We start from the raw sequence: 26,201 nt of genomic DNA, 5'->3' as shown, positions 1-26,201 counted from the left end.
TGGAACAATAGAGAAATGATTAAAATAAAATAGTTCTACGTGGAAACCTCACCAAGGCCCTTAACATGGAGGGGGTTAAATTAGATGAGCCAGCTGTGATGTTTTAAAATTGGCTTTCTAAACCTGGCTCATCAGAAGTACCATGGGATTTAAGGTTGCCCCTTTTCACAGCAGAACTTTAAAATCAGACACGCCAACTGTGGGGCATGGGAATTTGTACTTTAAAAAATGCTCCTCAGCTGATTCTGGTAAGAGATTTATGAACAACTGATGGAGAAGAGGATGAATTGGTAATTCCTAATGTGATAACCAGTTTCCAACATGCTGACAGTATTCCTGAAAGTAAGGTTCTTTTCCTTTCACATACCATATAGATTCTTTAGTAAAGTTTTTTTTTTTTTTTAAATCTGGGGGCGGGGGGATTCCCCACTCATTGCCTTTCCATGCAGAGGGACTTTAGTATTTCTGTAAATGGAAGGGACACTGCTGCACTTTGGACTGGATAATTGATTAAGAGACACCGTCCAGCAGAGAACAGGACATTTACCATCCTGGCCCTTACTCTTTAAAAGTCAGTGGTGTCTCAAATCGTTCAAATCATTGTGATAACCAGAACATCTGCTTTCACATTTCTAAATGCTCCCCAATGTCAGTTCACCCCTGATTAAGAGCCAGTGAGTTGAATGAACATTCCTGACCTCTCTTGCTAGCCCTCACATCAAGTTGTGCTTTTGGAGGGAGAAATGGTCTCTCCAAAGACAAGTTTGGAGGGATCAGCCCTCCCCTTTTCCCTCTTTTGCACCTGCCTGCTTGTAGAGCATGTATTCTAGCCTGAGGTTGCCAGTTTGGCCTGATTCTGGCTGGCTTAATCTCATGTCATGGATTGTACTAAGGAGCTTGCTGCATGCTAGGAGGGGGAGAATGGACTTCTAGCTTTACCTAAACACCTACGACAATATATAAATCCTAGGAAAAGAGAAATTAATTTTGCTAATTTTAAGGAATATAAACCCTTATGTGTTAAAGATGCCTTGTACTGTAATTCTTTCTATTGTAAGGAGAATATTAGTGTTTAAAGAGAAAGAACTTTGACGAACATTTTTTATTGAATAATTTTATTCTGTCTCAGAATAAAAATCTGCTTTAATATTGTAAGGTGCACTGCAGGTATGTCATGCTGCCAATTATTATTGGGGTACCAAATGCCCCAGTCAATGACCCAGAGGGCTTGAAAAATGCATGAATTCATACTTTCAGAGCATGTAGAATTGGTATTTACAGTTTTTCTTTTTTCTTCAAAGTAGCCCAGGAAATCTCCGACAGTCTACACAGCTATTGTCATAGCACTTGCTTTGATGTTCCGAATGTCTCGGAAATGTGGTCAATATCATAATTTGTGGGTCCTCCAAAAGATTTTGTTAACATGCAAGCAAACAGTATTAAACAATATCATCTAAACTATGGCTGCCAAGTACTGGACCTCAATACTGAAACTGAATTACAAAACATTTTCTTGTAGAGCCATACAAAAGATATAAAATTAAAATTAAAAATATCAACCACCTTTAAATATTTCAATTCTCCTACAGTGCAGTTTTTTGTATCTTTACCACTACTGATTATTTTAAGGAGAAAGTTAACAAAAATCAAAATAGATAAAAATATTTAAATCTTTGGATCCCTTTATTCCATGGCCTTCATAAAAACACAAAAGTGGCCAGATTTCCACCCCCACCACTACAGCTTAAAATAGCAAAAGGATTTATTAATAATTTATCATTAGCAATGAACTCTATACTGAGTCCTTTGTGGGTCACAGGCCTAAGGACCAGTGTTATGGTATCTCATAGGTTGCCAAAATAATTTCTAACACTCTGAATCCTCTTGAAATATAATGGAATGAGTCAAATATCACAACAAAATTCCAGGCATATCAGGAAGAACAGGTTAATTGACACCTAGTTTTATTGTCTTAAAAAAGGGGGGATACTTATTTGAAAATACAGCTAATACATTCTTATCTATGATTATTTACATTTGTATACTGAAAATATCTATTATTTGGATAAATCCTGTGATATGCCATTTGCTACAAAATAAAATTCTTACAACAAGCATGAGTAATTTATCCTTTTTAGATAATGAATGTATCAAATCTTCATTTATGTTCCAAACATTAAAAAAAAAAATCAAATCAACAATCTTAAGCCTCAAAAGCTATGAAAAAAAGACCCACCCACAGTTCTGCTCCTCAGCACATCAACTTCTGCAAGGACACAGTATGTTTGCTGACTTTAAAATGTTTATTCTTTAAAAAATTAGTTGCATTTTATACAGCTATACAAAGTTCTTAATGTTTCTTTGGCAATGGGATATAATGGAATTTTACAACTATATAAAAAAGTTACCTTTGCCTAAGAAACAGTATTTACTGTGTATACATAGTTGACTGACAAAATTCTCTACCATCCAGCACCCTAATTAATTGACGAAATAAGCTACCTCAAAAGGGATATTACAGGATTTCCAAAAAAAAAAAAGAAAAAAAAGAAAAAAGGAAAGAAAAGATATAGACAGACAGACAGACATACACACACACACACACACACACCCTTCTGTGGCTCAAAACACAGTATCACGGCCCTATCTGCAGGCAACTTGCAGGAATTGCCAAATACAATTTAGTGATAAGAAAAATCCTTTCAGTGATGAAAAAATACTTATAAGTTTCACTGGAGTACTGCTTTAGTTTAACTATACATAAGAAATTACTTAACCTTCTGCTATTCCAAATATAATTAATGCTCATTTTTTAAGATGAGCCTTCCCCCCACCCCCAAAAGTAACTGCATTGTATCTCTGAAATTAAGCAGAAAAACAAACAAACAAAAACCCAGTGCTGGTGACAAATATACAGCAAATTCACTTCTTCATTCTTCTCAAAGACTGAAACCAATTATCAGGACCATGAAGAACTAGAAATCCATCTATTTTTAAAGACTTGTTTGTAGACTATGCAGCAACTTTGTTGTCTTTCTAAAAAGGAAAAAAAAAAATTAGCTCATGTTTCAAACTACTTTGCTTTCTCTCTACTTTGCTTAAGTATATTTTTCATTACCTTTAAATTAATCCTCCTCTTAACTTTCACATATAAATTTGTTTCACTGATTTCCAGGAAACACTTTTTATACCTTACACACTCAACAGTAGCTCATTATTGCTAACTGTATTTTCCAGTTAATAGAGGTTAAAGCAGTGGTACTGTCAGAGCAAGAAGGTTCCCCGGTTAAAACACAGGTATGCCCTACTACCTTTGGTGCTGTCCTAATAATTTCAAAAAATAATTAAGCCTTGAACACAGTAGTCAAACTCATCAAATACAACTGACAACATATACTGGAAGAAGATTAATAAAATTCCTAAGTCTCTGATATCTTTACAAAGCAATAAAATATCAGGTGGCAAAATAGTATTTCTCTTCAATGTTTCAAGCCAGGAGAAAGCAATGATTTGAAAAATTCATTTTAAAAGGACTTTTATGGAAATATGAAATAAATATGAAATATTATATATAATTAAATACATATTAAATATTATGATTTAAAATATGAAATCAAGTTCTGAAAACTAGAGCACTGTCTGTGAATTTTTTTTTAAAAAACTAACCAGGGAGAAGAAAGAAATAAAAATCTCAAGGAGCCTCTAGTTTTCCAGTGAGATTAATTCTAAACCAAAGGCCTGTACACATAAGCCAAGGGAAGGGCTTCTCTTTTCCTCAGGAATAGCTGCTACCATGCGCCGATTTTTACTGCTGATTCTTATCCTGACTGTTAGAAACACACATTCTTTGTGAAAAACTTTATCTGCATATACAGAAACCATTTGTACAGTGTTATTAAGTTAGAATACCACAGCATGGGATTAGCTGATGCAGAAAGAAAGCTGAAGACGATCCTGTTTTCCCCACCAAGGCCAAATTTCACATGCCCCCATTTTTTTTTTTTTTTACCTTTCAGAAAGCTGTATGATCAATCCAGACCTTTTAGGGTTGAAATGCTGTGGTTTTCTGAAAGGTGAAAAAAAAAAAAAAAAGAAAGCAAGAAAGAGAAGAGGGAGGGAGGAGGCAGAAGGAGGGGGAGACAGAGAGGTAGCAGTAAAGAAAGGAGAAAATAAAAGGGGCAAGGGAGAGAAAGTACTATGCTGAGTCATTTCAGATACTTGTCTCTGGACCCTCTGTGAAGAACATAAGACTCAAGTGGAAGGCAACCTATCTCACCCACCATGGCGGCTCAACCTCCCTAGCAGCAGCATATAAAATAACAGTGGGCTACTCTCTTATTATGCCCAGCCTCACCTTCCACTCCCAAAAAATAAAGAAAAGAAAAAGCACTACAGGCCCAAACTCACCCTAAGTTTATGTTTCTAACACTATCCTTAAGGAAAACTCAGAAGTCAAGGAGTGAATTTTGGCTTGATTAGCTTGTATCTAGATCAAGGAAGTTAACTCCTCTGGGTTCCTGGCTTCCTAACTATCTACTGGGAGGAGGGTGGGAGAGGTTCTAGTTTGACTGATATTTCTGAGGAATCCTTAAAAAACAAAAAACCTATGATTCCATCTTTACCCATGTTTGCATTAAACAACCAGACCTCCTTATAATGTTTATGTCAGTGAAGCATAAAGAAAAAAGCTAACTCATTACATGAAGGCTGCTGCAAATATCATTGCACTTCATCTCTGAGAAGAAGTACTAGACGTTTCAGAACAAGTTTAATCCTTTGAAGATAAATCTCCTTTATGTAATACTGGTCTCTCACTATTTCCACTTTTAAAGGTGCTAGACGGGATGATTTGGAACGAATATGCTGCTGAGAAGGTCTAGGATCTAGTGATAGACACAAGAAGGATCATTTAACTTTGGAATGAACAATCAATGGGTACCCACACTGATGAACCTTCAGCCTCACTGAAGGCTGATGTAACTTATTCCTAATCAACACGCTACATACTTACTTTAAGCTCACTATGGCTCCACACTGGCATAGGTGTTCTGGTGGAAAGAAAAGTAAAATATATATTCACTAATGCCAAGAGGTCCCATCTAGTTGGTGATGCAGAACAAAACACAACACCTGAAACAGGGAATATGGGTATACATAAAATGTGTGGTGACGAAAGCAGATGCCATAGGAGGTCAGAAAAGAAAGAAATCAGAGGCGGAGGGAAGAGAAATTTCTAAGGAGACAGCAAACCTTAGGCAAGACTGAAAGGAAACCTTTGACTTTCAGCTATGTCTGTCTTTCCACTGTATTATAATATCAAGAAGGCTCCAAGTGTTTTGTTACCACCAATATCTAGCACAGAGCTTGGCATATACTAAAAATGCAATATATTTGGTCAATGAATGAAGTTTAGTTGTAACCAAGCAACCATTTAAGAGATGATCAAGAGTTAACCTATTTGAATTAGATAGTTTAAAGGGTAATAAGAAATGGGGCTGGATATAGCAAGTGGGACTCTCATAGGGTAAAAAGAGCAAGCAGTGTAATGTCATGTTAGAACCTTCTAATCATCAGCCTAAGGTCCACTCAGGTTTCACTCCTGGAAACACCCAAGCAGAGGCTGAACTATCTATCAGGGATATCCTAGTATGGATAAAGACAAAGGCAGGACTTCCTTGGTGATCCAGTGGTTAAGAATATGTCTGCCAATGCAGGGGACAAGGGTTCAATCCCTGTCTGGGAAGACCCCAACTTTTGAGACTTTGATGATCTTTAAAAAGTGTATCTGAAATAAATCTGTTCAACTCTCTACCCACAAATGTCAAAACTGAGGGCCTGATAAGTTTAACAACTTAAATCGATGCCATACTGGCAAAGATTACAAAAATTCTCATCAGGATCGTGGTCTGATTTAAATGTAGTTTTTCTCAAACCAAGGTGACTCAATGTGGTCTTCAACAAGGAGCTGCCATAGGTTCTTCAACAGGTAGCTGATATGCCTGAAGTGAGGAAAAGACAGACTAAAGGTCTGAAGAGCAATCAGTGGGTTACTGTGGTAATTGGCAGAATTATCTCAAAGGAATGAATGTGGTGATGTGGACATGGATACTCTACCACCAGGGTGACCAAAAGAACACCAAACTGATGTGATGAGAAAGTGAGAAGATGATGAGGTCATTCTGAGGAAGGTTAAGTTTAAGCTGATCACAGGACACAAAGCAACTAAATATAGAAATATGTAGGTCAAGGTCCAAGGTCCAAGTTAAAAAACTGATTAGAAGCTATGAATAGATCAGCTCACAGAGGGGAGGGGGAAATCTCTGCAGGAGAGGAGACAGGGAGGAAGACAGACAGAAAGATCAAGCCTACACAGAGTACAAACATGAACACGATAGAGCAAACTGAACACTGCAGGCAGAAGGAATGGGTAAAAAGGTTGTGGTTGTGAGATAGGAATAAGCTCGTAATTAAACAAGAGCAAGAAGGTCTGTATATCTGTGGCGGAATGGATGACAGAAACGGCTTGCATTCCCACTAGCAACAAGAGCTAGAGAAAGTACTAGACTTCTGACCTGGAGAAGCAAGCAGATCATGAAGTACCTTATAGGTTGTGGTGAGGAACATACTTAATTTTTATAATGAGAAAAATATCAAAAGTATTTATGGGGAAAAAAAAAAAACCCAGGAAGAAAGACTCCAGGTTGGGTGGGTAGTTATCAGTGTCAAATACTGCAGAGTAATGAAGGGCAAATATTTGCAAAAAAGCTATTGAATTTGCTAAGCAAAAGGTCACTGGCAACCTCAAGAGGAGTAATAGTGGAAAGTAAGAAGCATTCCATGGTTCCTAAGACACAGTCTCCAAGTTGGAATGGCCATTTTGGAAGTCAAAAGTCCTGCAGATACATCAAGCTGTGTCTACCATGGCTGGATATCCTGACCTAATGATCTGAGGCTAATTTTCAGCAGTCTTGGTTGTGATGACACAGTATCAAGAGCATTAAAAATAACAGAACAGATCCAAAAGCCACAATTAATGATCCTTCAAGAGGGATCTCAACAAAGACCAGTTTTAAATACAGAAGAGTGAAATTCCTGATAGTGGGTCTCTTAAGTTTCTAGCTGCCTTCTGTAATCCTTAATAGACTTCTTTATGATGGGATTTTGATCTTTATTATATACTTTTCCTCTCCACTATCCCTAAAGTCAATAACTAGGATAGTAACATTGACTTAAAGACTCCTTTAAATAAATTATACACATATTTTTTATACAAGGTCCTACTGTATAGCACAAGAAAAGATATTCAATATCCTATAATAAACCATAATGCGAAAGAATATGAAAAAGACTGTGTATATGTGTGTATGTGTATATATATAACTGAATGACTTTGCTACACACCAGAAACTAACATTGTAAATTAACTATACTTCAATTTAAAAAATAAACTACACATATATACATACTATACAGAGCTACAGAAATTTCAGGCAGCAGTTTCCATATGCCAATATGATATTTTTAAGACCATGGTAAAGTAAAAAAACAGGGAAAATGTAGTTGAGTTTTCCACAAAACTAATTAAGATCATGGACTGAGGAACAAATATACTAGGTTCAAGATCCAGCATCATCACTTATTAGCTAACCTTGGGCAAGTTATTTAATATCTCTTTACACATTTCCTCATTTGTACACACAAAATACTACATTAGCTGTATAAAATGCACAGGTTTGTCTTCCATTCTGGAATATGTTCTTCCTAGATTCTTTTGGTATTAAAGCATACTTTGTAACATGAAATAAAGGTGATATAGTATGGTCCTTTTTTGTATTGTGCAATATCTTTTAGTGATCCCCTGTGCCTTCAACAACAAAACTTTTTAAGAAAAAGAAATTAAGTCAGTCTCTAACAGTTTTTTGGAAGAAATTTTACCAGTCCATGAAATATGAAACAATGGTTCTATAACAGAAGATAAAAATATATTTCTCTCACTTCCTCCAATTGAAAAGAAAATAGTTAAAAAAATCAGATCCATTAGCCAAGAAGTTTCTGCTCCTTAAAATCATATAAATATCATAATCAAGTATACCCTCCACTGAGAAGTCAAATGGAAGTTACACAAATGTCCTAGAACTACTCACTCCCAATAGATAAAAATTTAAAACATTTTGAGTTTCATGTAACTGCAAGCCAACCCCAAAGCATGAAATAATACTTACCCTATACTCAAAATCTGCAAACTCCCTGCCCCCACGACCTCCTCTGAATCCACCACGAAATCCTCGAGGAGTGGTGAAGGTACCACCTCGGCCACTACCACGTCCTCGGCCACCACGGAAACCAAGACCCCCTCTGCCTCTGTACCCTCCACGGCCACGGTTTGGACGAAGCGGGATTCCAAATGTTTCTGCATTTAATCTTCTCTCTTCAGCCCAGGTTGGTCTCCGTTCTCTGAGGACAAATAATCTTTAGTATATGAAGTTTTTTTTTTTTTGTAGTGTATCAACTTTTAAGGAACATTTGCCAGCAAGACTATGTAGCACTTAATTTCCAAATTGAGCCTAAATAATTCCTAAGCATCAAAAAAACCACAAAAAACAAACAAAAAAACCCACAAAAGTACCTAATCTAAGTCATCACAAGCTGTCCATGGCAATATATTCCTATTATATTCTGTTACACTTCCTGTGAAAGTATGACTGGTATTGTTTATTGCAAATGCAGCTGATGATACAAAGAAACTGAATAGCCTCAATAAATGGGATTGGCAGTTGACTCTACCCTCCAATCAGCCTCAAAGGAAGAAAGGGAAAGCAAACCCTGCCTCAGGATGGGAGGAGATAAAGGGTTGATTCCCAAGATGCTACTAGGCTCCTGGTCCAACCTCTGGACCTGATGCCTAAAGCTTCTGAATCGCTGCTGCTGGCCTACAGCCCAATGAGATTCAGCATCATCACCATCCATGTTTAAACTGAAGCAGACAACCACCACTGGGTGGCACCAAAATGCAGCCAGCAGAAGGACGACCTGAACCAGGCAGCAGAAACTCTGGAACTCTAGTTATGCTAAGTCCTTTAATTAACCAGCTTTTGGATTCATATTTACTGCAATAGAGCAGAGTTTTACTACATCAGCAAGCTTCAACTGAACTACATTGTAGAGGGGTAAAGTAAAAGGTGTTTAGATGTTAGATGAATGCTTCTATTTTAATTACTAATTTTCGAATGTGAATGCATCCCCAAACAAAAATATATGATTATTTCTTCTTTTCCAAAAGTAATATCATTTAAAATTTTAGTATAAGTTATTTTCTTTTGTCAAAACATTAAAAAATTGTAGTCATTAGATTTTTTTGGGGGGTTGCACCACATAGCAAGTGGGATCTTAATTCTCTAACCAGGGATCAAATCCGTGCCCAGTGGGAAGCACGGATCCTTAACCATTGGACCATCAGGAAAGCCCCTAGGGACTTTTAAGTATTCATTACACTTTGTGAATTTATCAGGAATCATTTCACACTTCAACCTCCTAATTGCATAAAAGCAGCTTAAAAGACTGTACCTATTATCATCACAAGAAATATTATCAAAGAAGGATTTAGTTTTGTCATAATAGCAATTAGGTCCAAGTGGATCTTCTTCGTCTGCATTTCCTTCACTGTTTTGGGTATCAACTCCTGAGTCTCCTTTATCTTCACCATTGACAGGCTTCTCCTGTTTCTCAAGTTTATCTTCTAATGAAAAAAAAAAAGCAGATACCATATAAGTCAAGATTTGGCCTAAATATCCATAATTCACATGGTCAGAAAAGAGTATTCTCTGGGGAGAAAAATAAAAACCCACCTTTCAATTTAAGTTTATTATGAAACTCTCTGTCGATTTCCTCCTTGTTAAATTGTGCATTTGCACTTTCAAAGTCAAAGTCTTTCTCAAATTTCATTGGACCATCTCGTCGAATACCAAATCTTCCTCTGCCACCTCGATGACCCCCACGCCCTCTCCTTGGAGCTGAAGGAGCACCTGGAACTATATTAATAAAGAATAAGCTGGTTTAAAGCAGAAGCTATTATTATGGTCTTTATGGTCAACAACAGAAATGCTTGTAAGTCTCTATACACCTGACTGTATTTGTATTTTTTTAATATAAAAAAGAAATGAAGTTTCACAAACATTTAATACGTAGTAGACTGAGAAGAAAGTGAAAGTCGCTCGGTCACAGCCAACTCTGCAATCCCATGGACTATACCGTCCATGGAATTCTCCAGGTCAGAATAATGGAATGGGTAGTCGTTCCCTTCTCCAGGGGATCTTCCCAACCCAAGGATCGAACGCAGGTTCCCCACATTGCAGGAGAATTCTTTACCAGCTGAGCTACCAGGGAAGCCCAAGAATGCTGAAGTGGGAAGCCTATCCCTTCTCCAGTGGATTTTCCCGACCCAGGAGTTGAACTGGGGTGTCCCCTACATAGCTGGTGGATTCTTTACCAGCTGAGCTACCAGGGAAGCCTCCCTAGACTGAGAAGACTGCACATAAAATTTATAAATAGGAAATTTATAAATGTCCTTAATGAAATTTATACCTATGGGGTCTGTATTCAGACATGCTGCTGATACAGTAGTGGTTTAGTTGCTAAGTTGTGTCCAACTCTTCCAACCCCATGGACTGCAGTCCACCAGGCTCCTCTGTCCATGGGGTTCTCCAGGAAAGAATACTGGAATGGGTTGCCATTTCCTTCTTGAGGGGATCTTCCTGACCCAGTGATTGAACCTGGGTCTCCCACATTACAGGTAGATTCTCCACCAATTAAGTTATGGCTGATACAGTACACAGTCAAACATTTGGGGAGATTTCTGCACTACATTTCTTTGTTCTGCTTACATCCCTAATACCTATGAAGTGTCAAATGTATACTGGGTTCTCAAAATTTAGGAAGCCTTTTATGGAAATGATCATAGAAACCAAGATTTACAGGGAGAAAAATAAATGAGCACATTAGCACAAACTGCAAGATAACTCAAAAGACAAGAAGCACCACATCTCAACCCCTCCAACCACTTCCTGTTTCACCTTTACTGTCTCTCTCTAAATAGATCCATATGATTCAAAGAGATTCATATTATTCTTCCTGTATCTATCCTTTCTCTACAATTTAATACAATAACAAGATTTATAAGGCATGGTAAAGCAATACCAAAGTAGCATAAATTACAGTGAAAACTTGAGAATCCAAATAAGAGGAACAGTTAAGAAAAAAAAATTATAAGAGAAACATGGGATAGTATTTGATGAGTTAACAGAAAAATATGGGCTCTAAGCCACACTGGTGGCTTAGAAGGTAAAGACTCTGCCTGCAGTGCAGGAAACCTGGGTTTGATCCCTGGGTTGGGAAGATCCCCTGGAGAAGGGAATGACTACCCATTTCAGTATTAATGCCTAGAAAATACTGAGGACACAGAAGTGTGGTGGGCTACAGTCCACTGGGTCACAAAGAGTTGGACATGGCTGAGTGACTTTCACTTTTTTCACTTTCAACAGAAAAATACAGAGCACAAAGCAGGGTGAATTCAATGATTATAATTAGGTGAAATGTTTAACACATAATGACTACAGAGTAATAGACATCTCTGTGCTCATTGGTCTCTAAATAAAACTTTGCAAATTGTCCAAGTTTGAGAAAACAAACCACAAAAACCCATAGCATATAGCCAGACACTTAAACCTGGACAGGCAGGATGTTTAAATATTCAGCTTTACTACTGAAAATGTCTTGGCCATGAACCAGCAAGTACAGCATGATATTTCTGTTTTAAATTTTGAAAGGTAGCGAAAGATACTTTTATTTATTGTTTGACATGATTTGTTTATTTGCTTGCTTATTTGGCTGTGCTGCATGGCTTGTGGGACCAGTTCCCTCAGCAGGGATTGAACTTGAGTCTGCGGCAGTGAGAGTGCAGAGTCCTAGCCACTGGACTGCCAGGGAAATCCCTGTTTATTTTTGTAACTGAAGTACAGTTGATTCACAATGTTGTATTAGTTTCTGGTGTATAGCAAACTGATTCAGACAGACAGACACACACATTCCTTTTATATTAAAATATGAAATGCTTCATGAATTTGCATGTTATCCTTGTGCAGAAGCCATGCTAATCTTCTACGTATTGTTCCAATATTAGTGTATGTGTTGCCAAAGTGAACACTCCTTTACTACCATGGTGTTATTTCACTACCATGATTTTTGAATGATGGATGCATAGCAATTATTTTATCTTGAGAGTTCTTTCTTTTTTTGCAAACTTAAAAAAAAAGTGAAACACAGTAAAACCAAACCCCAACCTCCGTTAATTCTATGGCACACAGCATAAATAAAAACACATATAAAAAGGTACAGAAGAAATAGTGTTTTCTAGCTTTCTAAACCTAAAGATTATCTCCCAATTATTATGTAATTAAGTTATCACACACTGCCTTTCTTTTTTAACTTGGAAGAGTTTTAAATCATAATTTATTCTCTGCTAATGAATACGAAAATAATAAAACAGACGGATTTGGGGTATATTACAGATTACCAAAAAGATCAAGTATACAAGTATTAAGTCATTAATTATGAAAGAAACTTAAACTTCTTGAATAATTACTACCAAAAAAAAAAAAGGACTTAATTTTAATGAGAAGACTCAAATTTTTAAGGTACAGATAATTTCATTATTTTTTAAAAATTTATTTTACTGAAATATAGTTGATTTACAATGTTATGTTCATTTCTGCTATATAGCAAAGTGATTCAGATATATATATATATATTTTTTTTTCCATTATGGTTTATCACAGGATATTAAACACAGTTCCCAATGATTCCATTCTTTTTTCTTTTCTTTTTGGCTGCACCATATAGCTTGTAGGATTTAAGTTCCCAGAAGAGGGACTGAATCCAGGCCATGGCAGTGAAAGCGCCAGGTCCTAACCCATGGACCACCAGTGAATTCCCGATTCCATTTTTAAAAGCATAGAAAACAAAGAAAGCAATTTTATAATGCTAACATGAAACTGACACAAAAACATAAAAAAATACAAAAGACAGTACAAGAGAAAGCCATTAAACAATATAAAATATAAAAATAAAAGTATACAAATCTCACTAGCAAATATTTAAGAATATATTAAAAGACAATTGCTTACCATCAAGTAGGTTTTATTCCAGACATGTAATGATGATTTAAAAAAAAAATCTTTTGAAATAATTAGATTAAAAAATGGAAAAAGTAGTACAGAGTGCCCATCACCCAGCTTCCCCTCCAACAGTAACATCTTGATTATCTATTGTACATTATCAAAAACTGGGAAAAACTACACTAAGATCTCACAGTCAGATCTCAACAGTTTTGCGTGTACTCGTTTTTTGGTATGTCTTTATGTACAGTTTTATGACCTTTTGCTACATACACAGATCCACAGCACCAGCACCATAATCAAGATAACACAATGAAACTCTCCTGTGCTGCTCCTGTATAGCTACCAAATCTTGCTCTTCATAGTAATTATACATCATATACATTTCAAATGTTCAATTGAAAAGCACAGGATTAGACTTTCAGATCCAAGTAACAACTTACCTATTTGTCTCTTGCTATCATTTCTGAGTTGCTCATTTTCTGGTCTTGAGACTTTATGTACTTCAACTATAGAATATACAGAAAGTGACAGTCAACTTGGGACACATAATCAAAAACTTCTGTAAAGTCAGAAATGGAAAAACAAACAAACCCAGAACAAAACCAAATATCTATATAACCCCACCACCATCACTACTTTGAGTAGAATTTGAAAGACTGAATGAACATTCTTTCAAGTTCAGTTTAAACCTTCTAGGATCATTTCACATAAAGTAAATCTTTTTAATGAAAATAAGTTGAATGGAAGATGCTGACCGGTCAATTAAGAATAGTAAACAGCTAAAGTTCTACCTCGCCTGTGCTCTTGATTCTCTATTGGTTTTTGGCTGGTAGATGGTAAAGGCCTGGTTGATACAGGGCTCCTTCTCCCAACAGGTGCTGGAGCAGGTAAGTGGGCCGAGGCGGTCTGTACTGCTTGTTCCATGGTTGGGCTTTTTCTCAAAGGGTCTAACTGAGGGCTTGAACGACCTAAAACGTAACCAAAAGATAAGAAACTACCCTAACCTTTGGGGGTTTCAAAATAATCTAGACCCTAAAAAAACATCTAGAGCTTTATTTCCACCAATTCAAATCCTTTGCATAATTTGAATCCATCTACTCATTAGACCAGAGCTTAGAATTGTTTATCTTTAGTGGGCTGGTCACTTAACTACTATAAAAAAAAGAAGAAAGAAAAAAAAAAAGTAAAAATAAACCCCACCAAAACAAACAAAAAACTCTGAAAACTGAATCTGTATGTCTACTTAGTAGAATAAGGTTTAACTTTTATTTTTTTTAAATTGCTGATGAAACAAAATTCCCCATGAATATCATCAAAGAGCATTTAGGCAGATCAGATGTAGGCTTTCTCGAACAACCACAATCACAAGATTATATTGACACTTTAGTCATTATTTTCAGAGGCTTTAACTTTTTTAGTGTTTTCTGAAGATATCTCTAAAGTGATACACTTATAAGTATTATAAAGGAAGTAAAGAACTAGAAAGTACAATGAAGTTCTTCAATACCTTAGGGGCTTGGGTAATTAATACTAAAAGACCAGTAACAAATAAAACTTTCAGATAATTACACAATAACCATACTCAATCTTTGCTATTTGAATGATCTCTAGGCAAGTTTTTGCTTAATATGGGTTTCATACTTACAAATTCCATTTTTCCTTTTATGAGGTCAGAGCCTGGTCATAGTATGAACAGAAGAATGTAACACTGGGTGCTCCCATCACACTTTTTGTCCCCCATGTTCGCTGTAAATCTCTGTTTAAGGTGCTCTCACATCACGTGATATTGTACCAAAATAGGTTTTGCTTTAAAAAATTGTGCTCACTTTTTGTAAAAGAAAAAAAACTTCCCAAATATGCTGCAAATGTTCCTGTCCACCTGTGCTATATGCACAGGCTCCAAGCTGGTGACCTGGCTGAGTGCTGACAGCACACTGGCTGTCGTGCACCAGGTGCTTCAGGGATTGTTTATCAGTATCCTCCCCTGGTATATGGTTATCTAAAGCATGCAATGACAAATGTGTCACCATTTCCAGTCACAGTTCAGTCTGCCATTAACAGAAACACTGTAATTTTCCCATTAATTATAATGGGAAATCATGGTGCAAGTTTATGTAAGTTTGGACCTAAGAGAAAAATTTCTGTAATTACTTATCACCTTATAGAAGTATTTATTTGTTAAAATAAAGGTGATTTATTTACTGAACAGGTGTTATGTTTTTTGAAAAGCTTGTTATCTAGGTAATTCTATCTTTAGTCTCTATTTGTTTATTTAGTCACATCAGGTCTTAGCTGAGGCATGCAGGATCTCCAACACGTCACGTGGGACCTTGTGGCAGACTCTTGTAGTGCACAGGCTTAGCTGCTCCATAGCATGTGGGCTCCTAGTTTCCTGACCAAGGACTGAACCTGTGTGCCCTGCAATATTATACGGATTCTTAACCACCAAACCACCAGGGAAGTCCCTGTTTATAGGTAATTTTATGATAGTACATTAAATGGTCTTATATAAATTTACAAAGGGCTTCCCGGGTAGTGCTAGTGGTGAAGAACCTGCCTGCCAATGCAGGAGATGTAAGAAACACCGGGCTCAATCCTTGGGTTGGGAAGATCCCGTAGAGAAGGGCATGGCAATCCACTCTAGTATTCTTGTCTGGAGAATCCCATAGACAGAGGAGCCTGGCAGGCTATACAGTCCCTAGGGTTGCAGAGTTAGATACAATTGAAGTGACTTAGCATACATGAAAACTTATAAAACTCAAAAGCTCTTATAATTATAAACACACTTCCTCAAGTTACCTTCATTCTTATCTTCCCAGTTACAAGAAAATTCTAGGTGTTAAAATTCGATAAATTTCAGAAATTTAGTTGGTGAAATTAAAATGCAGACCCCCAGGTCTCCTCTCTCATTGTTTCTTGCAAATTAAAAAAAACATTTTAATCTATTTAAAACTTATTTTAGTCTGAAGTATGAGGGAAGGATTCTGGAGTTAACATTCCAAATGATCAGACAGTTATCTGTTAACAACATCGTTTACTGGACAACAAGTCTTTCTCCACTAATTTAAAAACAGCATCTTTATCATATATTAATTATTTATTTATACTTGGATCTATTTCTGACTTTTGCTCCATTCATCTCTAAATTTATTCCTGCACTGCTTTATTTTATGTATACTTTATTAAGAGGTAAGCCCTATCTCATTATTTTTATTTTTAAAACATGTCTAGGTATATCTGCATGCTTATTTTTAAGACAGTCTGTGTATGTATTTTATTAGGTTCTTTTACAAACTACAGTAAAGTTATTATGAGAAGTAAAGTCTTCCTAAAACTAAATCTTTATATTTAGAGATAAGATATGCTTTTCTGATTATACGTAACTTCTTTTATGTCTATTACACTTTCTTTCATCAGAGGCTGGTCATATTTATATTTTCTATATAATTTCTATTTCTGTTCACTGTGAACATCTTTTTTTTATCCCCATTAATAATCAGTGGGTTAGATTTTAGGACATCTATTGATTTTTGTACTTATTCTCTACATTTTACCTCTAATTTAAGTACTTTATTAGTTTTAGGTTTTTCAGTGAATTCTCAATTCCAAGAAGAAAGTTAGCATCGACAAATAATGCTAATTCTAGTTATTCATACTTCTTTCTTTTTCCTGACATAGCTAAAAATTCCAGAACAATGCTGAGTAGCAATGAGATCCAGAGTTCTTTATTATGATTTTAATAAGAATCTTTCTGGTGCTTCAATATTAAAGTTAATGCTAGTTTTTTTTTTTTTAAAGTATTGTTGTATTTTTATTTTTGTGCCAGGTCTTCCTTGGAGTTTGCAGATTTTCTCTAGTTGCTGCAAGTGGAGTCTACTCTCAGTTGCAGTTCGAGGGCTTCTCATTGTAGTGGCATCTCTCGGGCACTCCAGCTTATTAGTTGTGGCCCCTGGGCTTAGTTGCCCCTGGGCATGCGGGATCTTCCCAGACAGGGGATTGAACCTGTGTCCTCTGCATTACAAGGCAGATTCTTAACCACTGGACCACCAGGGAAGCCCTTAATGCTAGTTTTTAATTAAGACAGCTAACATCTACTGAGCACGTTCCATGTCAGGTACTATGCGAAGGGCACTACACACATTAAAAAAAAATTAACCCTTACAGTAAGTCTGTTAGTTTATCAGTAAGGTCCTATTTTATAGTACAGGAAATTAATGCTTAAAAAGATTAAGTATCTTCTCTCAGAAGGAAATCTTATGTTAAAATCTGCAAATAAATATGTTATTTCTGGGTAGTGAAATTGAGTATATTTATTGTCTTCCTATGCCGAGTATATTTTTCTTTAAAAATTTATTTTATTGAAGTACTCGCAAAGTTGTGTAATTTCTACTGTAAAGCAAAGTGATTTAGTTATATACATATACACACACACACTTTTTTCATTTTTTTTCTATTATGGTTTATCACATGATATTAAATATAGTTCCCTGTGCTATACAGTACACTTAGTCTATTTCTAATTATTAATACTTACAAGAAATCTTCAGAATGTTAAAAAATTAAAAATTAAGTTATTTTAAGTTAATATGAATATATAAGTAACTACAACTATTTCAAAATATCTAAAGTGAGATACACAGGACTATGTTTAGCACTGGCTTGATTTTACCCTCAAGAGTTTTTGAAAATATTGTCCTGATTACAGCATATTTCTGAAATGACTTTATATTGTTTTATTTGAAAGTAAATATCCATATAAAGCTATGGGCCAGTATCATCTACTTTAGCAGCAGATAAAGAAAAGGAATCTTGGAATCACTGAAGGTTATGAGACTGGATGGTAGAAAAACAAAATTAAAAGCAAATGAAACAGAATCCTTTAAGAAGCTTATTAAAATGCAGACCCCCAAGCTCCCAGGATTCTTTTGTAGCAGTTCTCAGGATATACATTTTAAGGAGCATTCCAGATTAGATGATTTGGTTCTAGGTGGCCACACCGAGAGCCACTGCTCTAGATCATGAGGATGCTAGGAAAGATGCAACAGCATAAGGAATAGCTTGTTTCCTCAGCTACTATTTCAAATTCATAGAGAATTCATCCTCAGTGGTGAATCTGAGACTAACCTATAATATTTAAGTATTGTATACAAGTACATATTATATATGGCTTCCCTGGTGGCTCAGCCAGTTAAGAATCTGCCTGCTATGCAGGAGACTCGGGTTAGATCCCTGGGTCAGGAAGATCCCCTAGAGAAGGAAACGGCAACCCACTCCAGTATTCTTGCCTGGAAAATCCCATGGATGGAGGAGCCTGGTGAGTTACAGTCCATGGGATCACAAGAGTCGGACATGACTTAGTGACTCAACCACCATATACAAGTAATATAATTGCTTTGTTTAAAAAAAGAAAAAATTCAAACAGTGTTCACTGTTTCCATTTTATGATCTAAGAATTATGAAAAGTCTAAACAGTGGAAGTCATTCAATAGTGTATTTATTTGGATGACAATTTTAAAAGAGCTAAGTAGAAATTATACACGTGATTTACAAGCTGCAAAAGCTCTTCCATTCAAAGAAAGACAAAAACCACCATAGAAATTTAGAATGGAAATTTCTGAAGGAAAAAACAGCTTACCTTGAGATAGCTGTGTTTTTAGAGCTCTTGTATCCTGTGTAAAGGCAGAACCAACCGCACTACTTTGGGAGAGGGCACTGCTGCTTGATGCTTCTGTTCCAAAGGATGTCAAGGAGCTTCCGGCTTTAAGAAAAAAATTTTAATGATAATTAAAAAAAATTTTTTTTAAGCTTTCTATTATATAAAGTAATATACCATCTTAGTGATGATAAGTGTCCTTCCCCATAACACTTGAGCAAATTAATAATATTAGAAATTAATGAAACTGAATCAAAAATAATTCTGAGAAATTTTTGGCAGTATATACATATAAAAGCAAGCCCATATGTACTTCAGCTTCTTTGTATGCAAATGACTTTTGTAACATATGCAATACTGTCCTGAGCAGTTATGCAGGTAGGATAGCAGAATGCACATCAGATAGAGAAGCAGCAGAAATGGTATATTCAACACTAACATGAAGGTTCAATTATTTTAAAACCAAATATCTGTATAAATAGCCAAATCAGCAGACAGGTCTACAAAGAGCTTTTCCAACATTTCCAATGGACAATGGACTCCAGTCCATTTTAATGCTTCTCCTCACGACAGTATTGTGGGGCTATGTTCTGCCTAAAGCAACCACAAGAAGTTCTGATAATATGAGAAAGAAAAAAATCCCTCAAAAGGACTCAACTCTTTGCTATATTAGGTTATGTCAAGCTTCTCTACATTTCTTCAGAATTTATGAATCAATCACTTTCCACATGCTATGACCTCTTAATATTTAATCTACATAGGTTTTCAACAGTCCTCCTTCCCCACCTCTGAATTAAATCTAAAAGTGGTACTCAGAATAATTTTTTATGAAATAGAAACATAATCACATCACTACAGTGCTTAGGACCCTCTGGGGGCTTTCCACTGTCTTCAAGATAAAAAGTTCAAATTATTTGCCTTAGTTTATAAGCAACCGCCCCCGCCCCCCACCAATCTGCCTACCTCTTCCCTCATTATTTCCATGTCTACTTCACAACAGAAGTTTAACTATTTGCTTTTAAATTACTTGAACATTATGAACATGTCCCTCGCATCTTATTTTCAAGCTAAGCAACTCTAGTTCCTTCAACCATTACTTACCTTCACATATTCTTTAAGCCTTGCCTCTTTGACTTCTCCCTAATTTAATGAATTCTAGTTTTTCATATCCCTCTTAAAATGGGGCAGCAGAACTTATCATAGCACCTCAGATGGTAAGAATGAATGGGATTCCTTAAGAGTTGTAATCCATTCAGGCTATGGCCCCAGTCAGGTAAGGAGAGGCCTAACATAATCTCCCACAACATGCCCAGAAATGTTGAGACTAGTGCTCTGAGTAGTTCTGTAGAATGCTGAAACCATTTTATTATCCCTAGTATTCCTAGGTAATGACCAAGATACAGACTACTCTGATGACGCGTATTCAACCTCCATCCTGCTCTGTGCTTTCTCACCTGACGCAGCCTCCCACTGCTTGCCCTCAGGTTAGAAAACTCTTCTATATCCTCCATCTCTTTTCTGAGTTCTTGGTTGTATAACACCCACCTCCTTCATGCCAATTCTGCTACTGATTTATCTCAAACTACCTTTTATGCATAGGGTGAGGGAGGGATCGTTGTTAATTTTTTCCAAATAGATACCCAGCTGCTGCAACATTATTTGTTGGAAAGATTTCCTCCTTTCCACTGAATTGCACTGGCATCTTTGTCTTAAGTCAGCACTTAAATAGGTCTATTTCTAAACCCTCTATTCTTTACCCATGTTTGTCTATTGTTGTATTGATCATTCCCTGTCCTGAAACTTGAAACAGCATATACTTCAAACTTCCTCTTTCTTCAAGAGTGTACTGGTTATTATAGAGTTTGTATTTTCATGCAAATATTAGGATCAATGTGTTAATTTCTATTTTTTGAAGTGTGATGGGATTTTTACTAAGATTATGTTCAACCTGTAAATTTGTAATTTGGGGGGAAAGTGTCACCATAAAAATATTGAATCTTTTAACCTATAAGCATGGATTTATGTAGATTTTAATCTCTCTCGGCAATGGTTTGTCATTTTTATTGAAGAGCAGTTTTCCCAGCGTCAGCATTACTGACATGGTGGGCTAGACAATTCTTTGTTTTGAGGGGTTGTCCCATGCACTGTAGGATGTTAAGTAGCAACCCTGGCCTCTGAGGGGGATGAAATGAACTTCCCTCTACTGAGAATCGCTATTACAGAAGCTTTTAAATATATTTTTTTATATTCATTCTTGGGTATCTGATGTTACTGATGCTATTATAAGCTGCGTTGCATTTTATATTTCACTTATCAATAATCTATTCTAGATCAGCAAATTTTATAATTTGTGAGATGGTAAATAAAATATTCTAGGCTTTTCAGGCCACATGATCTGTTACAACTATACAACTCTGCACCTGTAGTGTAAAAGCAGCCACAACATGCCAATAAACGGGTATGGCTGTATTCTAATAAAACAGGAGGCTAGCAAGACTTGGTCCACAGGCCATAGTTTGTCAATCTGCCTATATTCCGAATACAAAAATCTGGTTGATTTTTGTGTGTTTACCATGTGGTCCCTTACCATGTTAAATTCACTTATTCATTCTAGTGGTTTTACTATTCCTTTGCATTTTCTATACACACAATCATGCCACCTTCAGATAATGACATTTTTAGTTCTGCCTTTCCAGTCTCTGAATCTTTTTTCTTGCCTTGTTGGACTGACTAGGACCTCTAGAAGAACACTACATGAAATAAGATACAATTCTGCTTTCACTTTATTCCTTACCTTAAGGAAACAGCCTTCATTATCCCACCGTTATGTATGCAAGCTTTTCATTATCCCACTATTATGTATGCAAGCTTTTCATTTCACTAATCAAATTAGGAAATTCCCTCCTATTCCTTAGTTGTTGATAAATGAGTATCAAATTTTATTGAATGCTTCCTCTATATCTCTTGGGATTGCAGCTTTTCTGCTTCATTCCATTAATGTGGTAAATTACAAATGATTTTCAAATGTTATAACATCTTTGCATTCCTGAGATAAACTTTGTCATTATGTACTAGGCTTCTTATGAACTGCTGACTTCCACTGATAAGACTATGTTGAGGATTTCTATATGTATGTTCATGGAAATTAGCTGTAATTTTATTTTCTTGTAATAATTTCACTTACATTTTGGTATCTTATCTTGCCTTCATTACCTGGTTAGGAAGTGTTCTTCTCCTTTATTCTCTCAAAGAGTTTGTAAGATTGGTAAAATTATTTCTTCCCTAAATGATAGAATTTACCAGTAAAGCAAACAGTCTAGAATTTTCTTTACGAAAGATTTTAAATTACAGTTTCAACTTTTTTAACAGAGTGCTAGTGAGATTATATTTTCTCTTGTATTGGTTTAGGAAAGTTGTAGTTTTAAGAAATTTGGCTATTTCATCTAAAATGACAAGTTTGTTGACATAAAGTTGTTTACAATATCTTCATATTATCCTTTTAGGATCTACAGTGATGTCTACTCTTTCATTCTTGATATCAATATTTGAGCCCCCTTCCCTTATTTAGTTTTGCTAGAGGATTATTAATTTTATGAAATTTTTCAAAAAGCCAATTTCTGGCTCTGTTGATATTATATATATATATTTTTGGGACTAGTTTCTATTTCCTTTCTGTTTTAAATTTTTTCTTCTTTCTAGTACTTTTGGGCTAATTTTCTTTCTTTTTTTTTTTTTAACCCTTCTTAATAAACTGGTAGCTTAGAGCACTGATTTTCAAGTTATCTTTATTATTAATTCCAACTTAATTTCTTTGTGGTTTGAGAAAATACCATGGATGATTTCAATCTTTCTGAATTTAATGTAACTTCTTTTATAGACCAAGATTTGATCTATCCCATTGATTGATCCATATTTACTTAAAAGAATCTGCTGCTGCTGCTAAGTCGCTTCAGTCGTGTTTAACTCTGCGATCCCACAGACAGCAGCCCACCAGGCTCCTCTGTCCCTGGGATTCTCTAGGCAAGAATACTGGAGTGGGCTGCCATTTCCTTCTCCAATGCATGCATGCATGGTAAGGCGCTTCAGTCGTGTCCAACTCCCTGCGACCCCATGGATGGCAGCCCACCAGGCTCCTCTGTCCACGGGATTCTCTAGGCAAGTATACTAGAGTGGAGTGCCATTTCCTTCTCCATGAAAAGAATCTATATTCTGAAATTGTTGGTGTTGGTGTACTATTTTGTAAAAGTCACATACACATTTAGGATTGTTACAGCTTTCTGATGAACTGCCCACTGTACTGTTATAAAGAATCCTTCTGTATCTTTGGCAGTACTTCTGACCTTTAAGCAGCTTTGTCTGATGTTAATTTTTCTAACATAGTTTTCTTGTTATTAGTGTTTATATGGTATGCCACACCTTTTTTTATTCTTTTACTTTCTTTTAATTCATCTTTTATAAATATCATATAACAGGGTCTTTTTTTAAAATTTATTTTAATTGGAGGCTAATTACTTTACAATATTGTGGTGGTTTTTGCCATACATTCACATGAATCAGCTATGGGTGTACATGTGTTCCCCATCCTGACCCTCCCTCCCCATCCCATCCCTCAGGGTCATCCCAGTGCACCAGCCCTGAGCGCCCTGTCTCATGCATCAAACCTGGACTGGTGATCTATTTCACATATAATAATATACATGTTTCAATGCTATTCTCTCAAATCATCCCACCCTTGCCTTCTCTGTCAGAGTCCAAAAGTCTGTTCTTTACATCTGTGTCTCTTTTGCTTTCTCGCATATAGGGTCATCGTTACTATCTTTCTAAATTCCATATATATGCGTTAATATACTGTATTGGTGTTTTTCTTTCTGACTTACTTCGCTCTGTATAATAGGCTCCAGTTTCATCCACCTTATTAGAACATAAGAGGGTCTTTTTAAAAAAAATTCAGTTTGATGATCTCTGCCTTTTAACTGGAATGTTCAATTCCTTTACACATTACTGAAGTAGGTCTTTTGTTTATTTTTGACAACATCACATGTTATGTGGGATCTTAGTTTCCCCCCAACCATGGGTCCCTGCAGTGGAAACACAAAGTCCTAACTACTGGACTGCCAGGGAATTCCAAAGTAGATCTTTAATAATCCTTAGTCTGTCATTCTTAATGCATGAACCACTCTCCTGGTTTATACTAACTTTATAAAGTTCATAAGCAAGTTAAGTGTTCATTAAGCTCAGTGATTAAAAATTAACCTGTACAAAACACTAGAGACCTAAGAGAGTCACTGTCCAATATGATTTGATTACTTAGGTAGCTAAAATGTATTCATTTGCCTGACTGTTCAGGCAATTTACCCCCTCTTGCCCACAAGAGTAGTATGAGAGACAGCATGCCATGGCTGTTTGGTGCTTCAGTTTATTGAGATAATTAATTTCTCCTAAAGGCCTATGAATTAAAGGCAGTAGTGACCTAATCTTTGCATGTAAGAACTATCTGAGTGTCAGCTGAAAAAAACAACAATGTTTTCATTCTACACACTGCATCATTCCTTTCAAAGTATGAGAGTATTTGTTTCCTCACAATTGTGACAAAAGAGAATATATTCAAACTTCTGGGTTTCTGTCAAATTGATAATGAGAAATGGTGTTGTGGTGCTGATTTAATTATCTCATCATAAGCAAGATTTAAGCATCTTTCCATGTTTAAGGGCCATTTGTGTTTTTTCAAAGTTAGTTCCTAATCTTTATCTATTTTTCTGTTGGGTTGTAGATCTTTATTTTCAAAAGCTCTTTAGATATTAAAGATACTAATCCTTCATGATATAAACTGCAAATAAAACTATAAAAAGATGATAATATATGAAAATTAAAATGGAAAAAATTCCCCCAAATAGCAGTAGAGTAATTCCAATTTATTTAAACTTCCTCTTTACATCAGAATACTGGGCACAGAAAATGAAAACAAGAGGCTTAGATTAAAATCTGGCTTAATTTGTATCAACACAAACTGTATCTGAGTTAATTCTGTTTCTAAAGAACATCTGCCACCTTAATCAATGCTACAGTTTTCCTCCTCCTCATTTAACTACTTCTAAATACTATATATAGTTCTTTAATTAGCCACTCCACAAATTATCCTACCAGTATGGAAATCAAACAATCAAAAATAATTTGCTACTGCAAAAACTAGTCTATTCATATGGAAAACACAAGTAAAACCTACCTTTTGCCATTCAAAGAACACTAAACCAGCAAACCCCAATATAAAAATTAGATAAAAGTATTTATAAGGAATATATTAATGTATTTCACCACCACAAAATACTCCGATCAGAGGAGCAGGATATGAGGAATAGCAAAAGCAGCATTTACTATGCATTTTGTGCTAGACCCTGTTTCAAATGCTCTTATAAATACTGTCATGCAACTTCACAGTAATGTAGAGGGTAAGTACAATAATCCGGATGTTAGCTAACTATTCAACTTCGTGAAAGGAATCTCAAAAGGATAAAATAATTTGCAACTGTCCCTTATTGTGAATCCTCAGAATAGGATTCTAACAGTTATAATTAACATAGGGTATACCTTGATTTAACATGGATAAGTTAACACTGATCTTTCCTTGAGTAGGATTAGGAGGTACATGGACCAAAGTTATGTCACCTAGCCAAGAAGTAATTAAGTATTTAAATTTTGATTAGAGATGAAAGAACTACCCCAACAAAAATAAATAAACTTGAAAAATGTCAAACTTGTGTCAAAAAAAGGGAGTACACTGAATATCAATATATTCCTCACCTAGCTCACCAACTACTAACTTCTTGCCGCACCTATCCCATTTTTTCATTTCTTCATATTGTGATACACAGACTTCTCTTTTCATCTACATATGCCATAATCAATCTGACTCTTCACTCTTCAGTACTAAAGTCATTTCCCTAAAACATATTCTCCTATATGGTTAACCACAATACCATTACATCTACGAAATACATCTAGAAAATGAACATCATCCTACATTTAGTCCTTACTCAAAGTTCCTCAATAGTCCCTAAAACATTCTTTATTATCAGCTTTTCTTAAAACTTGGGATCTGAACATAGATTACATTTGGATGCTATGTTTCTTCAGTATTCCCAAGTCTAAAACAGCCCTGCTCCCTCTCTTCTTCACAACACTGAATCCTTTGAAAAACTTGACTTTCTGAAAATGTATGTCAGTTTCTTCAAGATTAGAGTCTCCATTTTGAGCAAGAATGCCCAGAAGTGAAGTTGTTTACACCTCTCCCCTGTACCATCACACCAGAAGACATATAATCAATAATTATGCCAATACCAAACTTGACGAATTAATTAAAATGGTGACTGACCATCAGA

General features: G+C 35.8%; 1 protein-coding gene and 1 non-coding gene across 7 annotated transcripts in view; both read right to left on the bottom strand.

Annotated features, from left to right (window-relative positions):
• Positions 1-1,947: 1,947 nt before the first annotated feature.
• LSM14A (LSM14A mRNA processing body assembly factor) overlaps positions 1,948-26,201 on the bottom strand; it is a 53,267-nt gene continuing 29,013 nt past the window's right edge. The window contains exons 4-11 of one of the 6 annotated variants that reach the window (XM_043435237.1): positions 18,808-18,930; positions 13,964-14,140; positions 13,613-13,678; positions 9,846-10,028; positions 9,565-9,736; positions 8,223-8,454; positions 5,012-5,048; positions 1,948-3,036 (exon numbers count right to left, since the gene is read on the bottom strand). In XM_043435237.1, the coding sequence (XP_043291172.1) occupies positions 5,022-5,048; positions 8,223-8,454; positions 9,565-9,736; positions 9,846-10,028; positions 13,613-13,678; positions 13,964-14,140; positions 18,808-18,930 (980 nt within the window). In that variant the 3' untranslated portion in view covers positions 1,948-3,036; positions 5,012-5,021. Of the gene's footprint in view, positions 4,067-5,011; positions 5,049-8,222; positions 8,455-9,564; positions 9,737-9,845; positions 10,029-13,612; positions 13,679-13,963; positions 14,141-18,807; positions 18,931-26,201 lie in introns of all 6 variants that reach the window. The other 5 variants (XM_043435238.1, XM_043435240.1, XM_043435239.1 and 2 more) reach the window with 5 other exon arrangements.
• LOC122421791 lies at positions 12,093-12,199 on the bottom strand. The gene has a single exon (XR_006263608.1). It is a non-coding gene; the product is annotated as a U6 spliceosomal RNA (small nuclear RNA).

This window comes from Cervus canadensis, chromosome 18 (genome assembly GCF_019320065.1).
Source record: "Cervus canadensis isolate Bull #8, Minnesota chromosome 18, ASM1932006v1, whole genome shotgun sequence".
Taxonomy (NCBI): domain Eukaryota; kingdom Metazoa; phylum Chordata; class Mammalia; order Artiodactyla; family Cervidae; genus Cervus; species Cervus canadensis.
This window is presented reverse-complemented; position numbering and strand designations above follow the sequence as displayed.